This window comes from Gouania willdenowi, chromosome 1, assembly GCF_900634775.1.
Source record: "Gouania willdenowi chromosome 1, fGouWil2.1, whole genome shotgun sequence".
Classification (NCBI taxonomy): domain Eukaryota; kingdom Metazoa; phylum Chordata; class Actinopteri; order Blenniiformes; family Gobiesocidae; genus Gouania; species Gouania willdenowi.
This window is the reverse complement of record NC_041044.1, coordinates 23523589-23535782: the sequence shown is the minus strand read 5'-3', so window position 1 is coordinate 23535782 and position 12194 is coordinate 23523589. Positions and strand designations below refer to the sequence as shown.

At 37.0% G+C, this 12194-nt stretch overlaps 1 protein-coding gene across 1 annotated transcript; it reads right to left on the bottom strand.

Annotated features, from left to right (window-relative positions):
• Window positions 1-1704: 1704 nt before the first annotated feature.
• On the bottom strand, window positions 1705-4165 carry slc25a4 (solute carrier family 25 member 4). The gene is made up of 4 exons (XM_028445700.1): window positions 3965-4165; window positions 2537-3023; window positions 2301-2441; window positions 1705-2209 (listed from the first exon to the last, which is right to left on the bottom strand). The coding sequence occupies exons 1-4, from the start codon at window positions 4073-4075 to the stop codon at window positions 2049-2051; spliced, it is 900 nt and encodes a 299-aa protein (XP_028301501.1). The 5' UTR covers window positions 4076-4165; the 3' UTR covers window positions 1705-2048.
• Between the last annotated feature and the right edge of the window lie 8029 nt (window positions 4166-12194).

The window sequence follows — 12194 nt, the reverse complement described above, 5'->3', positions numbered from 1 at the left end:
TTTGGTGTTTTTTTTTTAAGTTTACAGATTGCAACATGATCGATTGATCGTTTTGTATTTGGATCGAAGAGATGGACTTTATTCTATTTTTTTCCCCGCTCTATTTAAACTAATTATTTTGAAAATATTTATAACAACTTGTTGGATTTTCTTCTTTATACATGCATTATTGTTTAACTTTAGAAAACAGGAATGCAAATATTTTACCCGTCATTATGTCTTTAATGCCTTTACATTTACACAGCTATTGTGTTTTTAATAAACTAGAATATTATACTATTATAATTCATCAATTGATTTATTATTTTAATGTTTATTAGTCAGGAGAGGGGTTTAAAATAACAATCGGTGGAAGTCTTTGTAAATCTTCATGTTTACTTATGATAAGGATAATCAGATGTTTGTCTTTTGTGGTTGGGGTTGCAGCCTCAGTTTCCATGGTTACATTATTAGGGTAAAACCCAAAGTGGGGGCCACAAAAATGTGATTGTCTGACCCAATGGCAACATTATCAACATTCATGTCAGAATTTAGAATTATGAACAATCTGAACATCAATATTGTCATTTTTGTTGTTGCTTTGCATGTTTTTGGTGTCGTTTTGTACATGTTTTCTTTATTTTTCTGTGTATTTGTTTTCATTTGTTTGTGTGTTCTTGGTATCATTTAGTGACAGTCTCTCATTTTGTGATGATTTGGATATTTTTCCGTTGTTTTTTTTGTATGTTTTTGATATCATTTAGTATATTTTAATATGTTTGTTCTCTTTTGTGCATTTTTGTTGTCATTTAGATATATTTCTGCCATCTTTGTGTATTCTTTCTGTTATTTTGTGTGTTTTTGGAGTCGTGTATTTTTGTTGTATGTGTATTCTTGGTATTATTTAGTACATGTTTTTCTCATTTCATATATTTTTTGTTGTTTTTAAATTTTTGCGTATTTTTATAGTCAACTCATGTTTTTCGTGCATTTACTTTTGGGGCCAGACAAAATTAGACAAAGCTCTGCTATTTGCCAATGTATGTAATAGACTGTAAAACCATTGAAGTGGTGGCATGACGACAAAGCAAAAATTAGAATAATAAATGTTTTTTTCTCAATAAAATAAGGCATGTGATGCGGAAAAGATAATGAGGGAAGACTTTGAATCTACTTAAAAAGTTAGGAAACTACTCTTTTACTAACTGAAGTATGTTCTTACACTTTAACAATTATGTAAGATTTTATAAGTTTTTTAAAATTCTTTTTATTTATTTTTTGAAAAAAAAAACCCCATCAAAATCTAAACACCAAATCTGAAGGATCTTTAATGAAATTCTATCTGCAATACTTGAACACATTTGGCTCAATTATTTAGTGAAAATAAATATTTAAGCACTGTTAATTTAAAACAATAACTTATCAAGTGCAGCAGTATTTAACTCTACTACGGCTCTGACTACATCTGTCATCTTAATTTATGGATATTTAGATATTTTCCTGTTATTTTTGTATGTTCTTGGTATCATTTTGTATATTTTTCTCTCATTTCATGTTTGTTTGTTCGCTTTTGTGCATTTTTGTTGTTAATTTTGTGTATTTTTATCGTCATCTCGTTGTTTTTCTGCCTGGGCCGGACAAAATTAGACCGAGGGCCACATGTGGCTCCTGTAATAGACAGTAAAACTGTTGATGTGGCATGACAACAAAGCAATAATTAGAATAATAAATCTTTATTCTTAATAAAATAAGGCATGTGGTGGGGTACAAGGGCCACAGTGGTTGCAACATTAGCGCGAGCACTGCTCCACAACTGGTCTGACATTAGGAGAAATATGGCCTGTGTTGGTTTCACATAGTCATCATGTCTCATAGTGAAGGGCTGCCCTATGTCACGTCACTGATGGGATATATACAGGTTTCTGAGGAGGCATGATAACTTGGGTCAGCTGTTCCCATCCACCTTTCCTGGGATGTCGCAGAGGAGTGGCACATGCTGTCACTGTATCACAACGACTAAGACTTGAATAAGGTGTAGGGTTTCCTTGGGATGGAGGAGACCGGGAAGTTTAAACAGTGTACTTCTTGATCTCGTCATAGAGCACTAACACAAAGGCACCACCCATGCCTCGGATCACATTAGACCAAGCACCCTTAAAGAAGGCTTTTCCTCCCTCGTCCTTGATGATCTTCTTCCAGCAGTCGATTGTCCCCGTGTACATGATGTCAGCTGTGACAGAAGATGCATGGAGAGTGAAGCACAGTGTTGCATGCCTGAGGACATGCAGAATAACTTCAATCACTGCATGAGGGGTGTTTACCTCCTTTGCGTCCGGACTGCATCATCATACGACGTCTGACTGTGTCGAATGGGTATGAGATCAGACCTGCTGCAGCGGTGACTGTCTGGGCGATCATCCAGCTGACAAAGATGTGCGTGTTTTTAGGATCTGGTAACATACCTGCATGAAGATTTAAAATGACACAGTAAACAACATGAAATACACCAACATAGTTACCACACAAAAAGGCTCTCATTGGACTTGTCTATACACACCTTTGGCTGTGTCAAAGCATCCAAAGTAGGCTGCTCTATAGATGATGATACCCTGCACGGACACGTTGAATCCCAGATAAAGACCTTTGAGGCCGTCTGTCTTGTAGATCTTTGAGATACAATTACCAAGACCTGTGAACTCTCTCTGTGCTGTACCCTTACCGATGTCAGCCGCCAACCTTGTTCTGGCGAAGTCAAGCGGATAGACAAAACAGAGCGAGGTGGCACCAGCAGCACCGCCGGATGCCAGATTACCAGCGAAGTAACGCCAGAACTGTGTTTTTTGATCCACGCCACCGAGGAAGATCTTCTTGTACTTGTCTTTGAAGGCAAAATTCAGGGCTTGTGTGGGGAAGTAACGGATGACGTTAGCCAGGTTTCCCCTCCAGAAGGAGAGGAAACCCTGCTCCTTGGGGATCCTCACCACACAGTCTATGATGCCCTTGTACTGCATCTCTGCTGTGATCTGTTTGCTGGCATGCTGGACCTGGACAGAGCAACAGAATTGATTCACAGTGTTTACCAATGTACTCCCTATTTGTGTCTTCGTCTAAACCCTTTCCCGTGTCTGGTCCAGCGTAACCTATAAAATTTTAGCCTTTCACTGGTCTGTTTCTGATGTTTTGGTCATTTTAAAGTTTGAACTTCAACCTTTGATGTATTTTAAAGTGTGCCACAATTTATGGACGAGAAAAGTGTCTGCCTGCATGTAATAATATGTCCTATAACTTCAGAAATTAAATTGACAAATATTTTAATGTACCCCCTGAGATGTGTTCAAGTATTCCTAAAGGTACACGTACCCCTGTTTGGGAACACCTGGAATAGAACATGGAAACGCCTTGGTTACAAAAACAGTTGGCTTGTGTTGTATGAGTAATTATGTGCAACATGATTTGTTTAATAAATAAATAAATGTAATAATTGAAAGTTGATTTATAGGGTTTGGTATTCTCTGTGCTGGCGTTACAGCGTTGAGCTGAGCAGTCTAGCAAAGTGTCATTTGAAACCCAACCGTGCAGGCCTATTGCATTACATGGATAAAGTTAAAATTAGCATTACACTTTCACTGAATTCAAACTCGGTCATACGTCAATAGTGGGAGAAAGTTTAATCGAATAAAGACATACTGATGTATATATCATTTCAATAAAATCTGTTTCATTAACTGGATGAGTGCATGGGGCGTTCTTGGCCACCTCTGTTACGCACCACGTTGCGCTTAGAGCTCCATGTCTCATGGTTTTACGCACACTTTTTCCCCCCTAAAGAAACCCAGCCAGTTCACAAAAACTCATCTGCATCATAAATTACGTGTATCTGTAAGTTTTAGTGTTACTTTTCTTTTAGTGTCCTAGTCATTACGCACGCCTTTGCGCATGCATGCGCCCTAACCCCCCAGGGAGCAAAGAGCTTTCTTCCTTTTACCTGCAGCAACAACTTGACCCTCTCAATAGGAGCCACAGCTGTTTTGGAGATGGCAGCGGCGATGCCACCCGCCAAAAAGTCCTTCATGAAACTGACAACCGCGTCCGACATGGTTACAGATGTTTGGTGAGCCGCAGATCCAAAAGTCACCAAAGGTCCACAAGGAAACCCAACGCCTCTCCAAGTGGGCGAAGCTCCCCCATGTGCCCTAATATATGGGGGGCATTTATCGCGAGAGTGTCCAGTGATGGATTAGCTTTTGGTCAAACGGACAAGCGAGGTTGGATAAATTTCCGAGGTTGAAGTTCAATGCGTGCGCCATCTTCCACAAGTGAAGTCTGGGCCAGGCCGGGGACGTTTAAAGGACACAATCATTGAATGTTGATCATCACTGATACACACACGACACATGCCTATAATCATCCACGTGGATAAAATATAGGATTTCTTTTTTAGATTCACACAAATCCACAAACACACACGTGACCCAAAGGTTAAATAGTGAGATTTTCTAATTATTGTCCCTGTATGAGTGCATCAAAGTTAGTATAGATTTAATGTATTCCCTGTAAAAGTAACATCCTGTAGTTCAACTATTTCCCCCCAAAAAACAGTCTGACTCTATAATAAGCAGCTGGTTTTTCACAATTATTTAACAATATTACAAACAAATACCATCTTGACTTGTGTCTTTATTATTCAATAATAATACAAAAATCAATAAAAAAAAACAAAAAACATTTTCAATCAAATAAATGCAATTGTTTGGGTGTAAAAAATATATATTTTTTGCATTTGAAGACTTTTTCTTTGATTGAAAATATTTATTAAAGAAAAATCTACCTCCAAATAGCACAACCCACAAATAAGAGTCCAGTCATTTTTGCAATTTCTTTAGGCTGCAACTGTTTTCATAGCCACCTGGGGGCGCTCTATTGCTTGGCGTAATTGGGAGCTGTCCAACGTACAGAGATGTTTCAGAAAAATCCCAGTGGCACAACTGACAAGCGATAGGGCTCCATATATTTAATACTACAACACGTTTGAGATGCAGTTTGTGTTTAGTGTGAGCATATTTATTATGAATGAATGAATGAAGCACAATAATAATAGTGTGTATAATAGTAGTAATAATATTTAATAGCTTCTTTCTTTCTTTCTTTCTTAACACACCACACTGCTGTGTGTGTGTCCTACTGTGGTATATTGTAATATCCTAACTAGCCAGTGGGAGGCACTCGAGAGCTGATTTCAATCCCTATCTTTAAAACAACTTTTTTTTTTCTTTTTTACCTCCCACACAACAATAAGAAATAATGCACCACTTTACTCGTGCACCACAGAGGAACACTGCTGAGTTGTTCCCACCTCCCGGGTCAAAGGTCAGGCTCAGCTGCAGGGCAGCACTTGTTAGGGCTGGTCAGGGATTCAGAATATATAGCACTTCAGAAAAGCAGATGCTTGCACCTGCTTTGTGGAAAGCTAAAGTTATATGTTGCCCTTTTAGGACAAAGACCCATAAAACACTTTAATTTAAATAAATGGACTTTTTCTACTTGGAACCAATGTTCTCCCTTGTTTTCCTGTTTATTTGTTGATATAAACAAAGCTATTTCAACTCTGAGGTTTTCTTAAAGTAGATTTATATAGCCTGATAGGATCTTAATATAGCTTTTGTAACGCACACATACACACACACACACACACAGATATATATATATATATATATGGTCCTTGGACCATCATGAAATGTCTTTTGTGAAATGTTTAAATCAAATCTAGATTTGTGAGAGTCGTTGCTCAGTAACGTTGGATTTTAAAGGCTGAGGATGGGTTGGCTGGGGGAGTGTGTGGGTCGAGGGGTGTGAGAGTTTGGATTTGCATTTTGAGAAGATCTGCAGGTGTCAGACCGTTAGTCATAGCCCCCATAGCCCCCCAGCAAACACATACACACAACCGTTACGCTCCACTCCTACACTAATACAGTCACTGATTTTATCTGAGAAGAACCAAGTGGGACCGGCATCCCCCTCCGTCCACATCAGACAAACGGAGACTTGAAGATAATGGAGATTATGAATGTCAGACAGGGTTAAAAGAGGGACAACCCACCAGCATGGGACCACTGGTTGCTCCTGACTTTGGGATTTGATTTTCTCTCATATTCCAACATAGAATGATGGAGATAAAGACCCTGAGTGCACAGAACAAACTGCAGAGCTGACTCATTGTCAGAACTTTGTTCATTGGTTTGGGACTATTTTAGGACAAAAGAGATTTATACCAACTCATCCAAGAACAACAAAACGTCCATAACAGAAACCCTCACAGTCCTAACTAAGTGCAAAATCCTTTGATTTTAAGAGAACCGAATCAGTGTGAACATTCATGAAATGATACAGAAATTATGAAATATAAATGTTAATTTTAATTATTTTGTCTTTTTTAGGTCATTTTGTAGAACCAAATGCAAAGATTGTTGTACAATTTGTGCATGTTGCATCACATCAAAGACTTCTATTTCAGCCCAACACATAAAAACCAGTACAAAGCAAAAATAAATAAATAAATAAATAAATAACAACATAGTATTGGTTAATTCCAAAAATATGAACTGTGTAATAAACATTGTTTTTTGTTTTTGTTTTTTTTATGTCTGTCAACACACAAAAGTTAAAAGTTGTTTGCACATATTTTACGAGTAAACAGTGCCATTACCTATAATATGAATTGATTTTCACAATACAAAACTCAAATAAACATTTGTTTTAGAGCACTTTAGAACCAACCACAGCTGAAACTAATAAGTGCTTTACATAGACGGTAAAAATTGACAAAAAAGAATGACATGCTATAATACAAAAATATGGTGTACAACAAGAAAAAAAACATAAATTAGTAAAAACAATAAAATCGAGCAGAAATAAAGTGCCTGTGCTAAAAATAAACAATAAAACAAAATAAAAAACCAGAACAAAATAGTGTTCTATGGAGCTTCTTTGTAGACAAGGAACGAACACTTGCTGCTTAAGAATTTACCATCATTAAAACCCAACAAGATGCTTATCAACACGGTTTCCTGCCTTAGTCCTAAACAATTATTAAAACGAAGCTTGTAATGTTCTTAAGTTTTTTTTTTTGTTTTAACGTGAATGATTTTAGTCAGGAAATCTAAAGCCAAATAGAACAAGACATGTTTAAATTCCTCATTTGTCTCCATGCTATCATGCTCACCATGTAGCACCATGTCAGCCATATTTTCCCTCACAATGCTCAATCCCCTGATTGTCCAGTTTAAAGTCATGGTGTTAATATAATCCTCATAATCAGCAGGCTGAGCTGCACACTGAGATCTCCTAAGGGGAGTCAGAGAAACAGATCAAGTGTTTCCTTCTCTTCCATGCCATTTTTGGCTGTTGGCCTATAGAGTGAGAAGCACAGAGACAGTGAGCAGCTGACGTTAAACACCCACAGACGCAGCTTAGGTGGTTAAACGCACATACACACCGAGCTGTAGAGAAGAATAAGAAATCTCCATGACCAATCAAGAAGACCTGGAGACTTTCAGTCAGTGGGGGACGAAGAGATGGACATGGTGGGAGTGGGGGGTGCAGGGTGGGAGACACGTGAGTGGCAGAAAGAAAACAGGTTCATGAGAAAAGAGACTTAGAGTGTGAGAATAGAAACATGAGAGCAGAACTGATGCTGAGGATGGAGAAAGAGAGTCGAGAGGGTCTGATCACATCATTCACATTTAATATATTGTCTATGAGATAAACCGCAATGATGAACTGATTAACTTGCAAAATAAATCCTATTTTTGTCACCTGTATATAGAAGTACTACAAACTAGGGCTGCACAATTAATCAAATTTTAATCGTCATCACAATTTTGGTTGCCACGATTAAATTAACCTGATCGTCGGCAATATTTACATTTAAAATACTGGCTCTGAACTCTGTAATAATGTATTTATTCTGTTAGCCTTTGGTCCATTTTAAAAGATTGGGTTCAGCTTAATTTTGCACTGTAAACTGTACACAGTTATTTAAAAACAGATTTTTTTTTTTCCCTAAAATGATACAAAAAAAAAAAAAATTGTGATTATAATCGTGATAACAATATTGATCAAAATAATTGTGATTATTATTTTGGCCATAATGGTGCAGCCCTACTACAAACATGCTGAGTATAACAATGCAGAGTTCAGTTTAGTTTAGTGTGAGTTTCCAGTGTAAATGTACACTGAGATGTTTGAGTTTCACAGGTTAAGAGTCATGTGAGACGAAGGTATACATTTCCCTTCTTAAATTACATCAAAAAACCTATTTAAAGCCACCAATGTATTATTGTGTTAGTTTTCTTTGCTGCAAGAAAAGTTCACTAAACTGACACCACTAGGGGTGGGAACCTCTGTCTACCTCACGATACGATACGCGACGCAAAGCTCACAATAACAATTATCTCACGATATGACCATACTAGGATTATCAATAAATTTGTCAGAAATGAATGTACGATTATCTAAGACATAACAAGAAAAAAATAGATGAAGTGAAAAAATACAATTTTTATTTTATATCTCTGAAAGACAATAAATTGAAAAAGTGTCCTATGAACAGTGACACTATTTTAGTGCAACATTTCTGTAAATAAGTGTCAACATACCAATGTAAACTAATAAGTATCTCCAATAGTGCTTTATGTAAACAACAAACAGTGTATTTCCTACCAGTGACATCATTATAGTGCAATATTCCAGTAAACAATGTATTGGTTCCTTCAACAAACAGTGACAACATTTCTGTGAAGACCTACCTGCACATTTTAGTGGAAAAGCAGAAAAGGTTTGAAAAAAAAAAAAAAAAAAGATTGCGCGAGCACATCGATAATCAATTGTGCAAAGATATATCGTGATATATCGCAAGATATCGTCACACTCCTAGACACGACTGTTCGTCCTTCAATGCAACAATGAAGAGTTGAACCATTTATAAATATACAAAATGCATGTTAACACAGAATTGTTTAAAAATATGTCAAATAAATTAATTTCCAAACTTTATGTTTGTACATACAAATATTAACTGTGCTTGCAAAAACGCTGCATTATTTTCTGGTATGTTCTGTTTGGTGGGACTAGGTTGTTGAAGCCGCTCTACATATTGACTCAATGACTTTCTGCTTTTGTTGCAGCGCTTTGGTCGTCTACTGGGCTCATCGTAGCACTGTTTGTACTTCGGCTGTGTGGCAGAAACAGAGAAACCACAGCAAAGCAGCCGTTTCCCAGATTAAGGTCCCAAATTGGATAAATCAGCCCTGTGTAAACTTTTAAAGTCTATGTTTAGGAAGTTAGTTGAGTTGTATGAACTCTAACAAATGTATTCATCTTTGAGTGGGAAAGAGTTTGTAAATGTTTGTCCATCGTTGACTCAGTTTGGTTGATATTTTGAGGGTATTTTAAAGCGCGATGAAGTATTTGTTTGATTGAGGTGTTTATTTCGATGGAATATGCAGCAAAAATAATAATATGTTTTGGAAACAAAACATTCAAACATATTACATCAAATACATATTTGAAAAAGGAGTGTACGGTGGCTGAGAAGTGCAAAACACATTTACTAATACCGCAACACATTTACAATTTTGAAAACAAATACACATAATTATCTAAGAACAAATACAAATAACAAAAATTGAGAAAGATTTACAAAGGCAAAAGTGTTTCCATATTTGCTCATTAGTTTTGACTTTTTGCAAAAGTGTTGCAATAATTTGTAAATGTGTTTTGCACTTCTCAGCCACCGTAGGAATGAGATGAAGTATAACATGAACTCCCTCATCCTCCCTTTTAAACTGTTTGAACACTGCTTTATCGCCATGGTGATCCCATTCCACAGCCTTATCCTGCTAACTAAAACACAACAACTTTTTTTTGGTTGTACAGAGTTAAATTAAAGTACATTTTCTCTCTTTAATTATGATCCCCCTCATGAATGCTGAATTATTTCTGTATTTTTATGGAAGTGTCTGTTGGTACAGAAACGTATTAATAGCCTACGGGACTATGGGTTTGTTTTCCAGACCTTTTCTACATGTGTGTAATGTGCCTGTAATGTTTCACCGTGTCAGGATGGTTGAGTGGTCTGAGGCACATGATTCCAGAATTCTTTCTTCTGCTGACGTGGGTTCGAATTCCACTTTTGTCATATATGTTTTTTTAATTTGAACATATTTAACACAGCATATTCCACATTTAAAAATACATATACAAAAAAAGAATAAACATTTTAGGGTATTTCCTGGGTTAGGGTCAGGGCTAAAATAAGAGGGTTAGCTAGAAAGAAATATGCACTAAAATAAAACTGACGGAACTTTAAGTCACATGTTGCAAATATCACGTCACCTAAACTGGCCAATGAGAGGCGCTGCGTATGCATAGACTGACAGTCTATTCATACGTTTCCATATCAATAGTCACGGCCTATTTTTTATTGGTAATGGTTTTTTTTTTTTTTAGCTTTAAACATTATTGGAGCTGTTTAATAATCCACAATGTTTGTAATGTCTTAGTAATGTGTAAATAAAGGGTTTGTGTGTTCCCAATGATAAATCATTTGAAGTTGTGGATGACATCTCTTATCCTTCCTTCTACCTTTTCTTTTGTTCGACCAACCTGTGAAAACGTTAATTAACAGCACTCACTCACAGTAAAAGCACTCCACTTGAACTGGTGCTCACACAAGACAAACTAATGTATTCAGAGACGTAATAAACGCTAAGAGTCCTTGGGACGAGGGTCCCTCTTACTAAAGTCTGTGAACTACATTCATCCATTCTCCTTTCTTCCCTGAGAGACAACCACCTCTTCAAACTCCGATGGACTCTCAACAGCCCTCGTTTTCAAATTAGCGGGGTCATTTTATCTGTGAACCAATATCATCTGGAATGAGAGCGTGTGATGAGGACGACTTTGTCCCCGAAGCTTAAAACATTGAGTGCTAGCATGTTTTTTAAAATGTGTCGGTATTTCATTGAATACATTGTGGGCTGAAGAGGCTCTGCTGCTTTATGTCTATTTGTGGCACTCTGAAGAAGGATTACATCACCCATCCAGACGCTAATGGGTTGATCCATCCAAAGAATAAAGCTGCAATCCTTGCTCTTAAGTATCTCTTCATTTTAAATAGTTCTGTTCATTTGAATTATTTAATAGCGAAAGAAGTAAAACGTCATTACCACAAGCACAATGCTGATTTAAATCATCCTCTGACGTCCATTTTATACTGTCATGGCTCTTGTTTGGGCTTTGCATTCATTTATGAGAATTATTTAAATGTTCTTTTCAGAACGCACACGTTTTCCTTTGGAGTCACATCAAATCCTGTTTTTAGCATAATGACTGTTTAAATAGCAATTATGAAATGTTGTTTATTACAGTATCTTCCCATAGCATGGAATACAATTAATTTTTTTCTGTAGCTTTGCCTGTTGGTTAAAGCTGATATCCGGAGTTTCTGAGAAATCTATGTTTACGTATGATTCTTTTGAAATGCGAAAAAAATACCTAACTAGTCTTTTACTATGGTGTACTGTCAGTGGTCATTCATATACATTAATGTATATAAGTCCCTCCTTCGTTCTAGAGACCCCTAACAATTGGAAACGAGCGCCGTGATCGCCCAGCCAATAGGCTTTGACTTCCTGTTTTTGAGTCTGTCAATCAAAGTGAATGTGGAACTGTGCATGGAAACAAGGCCGTGCGTCACAACAGCAAACATGTAAATATGATTTTATTTCCTGACCCATAGACCTATATCAATGTGACCTGATGTGACCTTGTTATGTTCCGCCATGCGCGTGCATAAAAGTAGAGGTGTGGCTTCTGGTAGATTGAAGAGGCAGTGGGAGGAAGTGAGGTTGTTTAGGGCGGGACATCGAGACGTTTCTCAGAAACTCTGGATATCAGCTTTGAGCACTAAAATAATAAAGTGCTTTTCTCTACTTCCTTGTTGGGCTTTGGGTTTTTCACATGTACCAAGCAGTGTGTGAACCAACAGCATTTGAATGTATATAAGTGTGCACATGAACAAGTAACAAAAAGTAAATAAGCGCCATTCCTTCCCCTGCCAATGAGGTACCGTATGTTGTCAGTTTTTATTTATTTGGATTACGTCAAAAGTTCTTGACGGAATTTGATGAAATTTTAACCAAAGATAGACCTTACGC

Excerpts from the sequence above, each read along its gene's own strand:
- slc25a4 (XM_028445700.1), bottom strand. The coding sequence starts at position 4,075 with ATGTCGGACGCGGTTGTCAGTTTCATGAAGGACTTTTTGGCGGGTGGC. Across the intron at positions 3,024-3,964 it reads GGGTCAAGTTGTTGCTGCAG|GTCCAGCATGCCAGCAAACA; the intron begins GTAAAAGGAAGA and ends TGCTCTGTCCAG. Across the intron at positions 2,210-2,300 it reads GCAGTCCGGACGCAAAGGAG|CTGACATCATGTACACGGGG; the intron begins GTAAACACCCCT and ends CTTCTGTCACAG.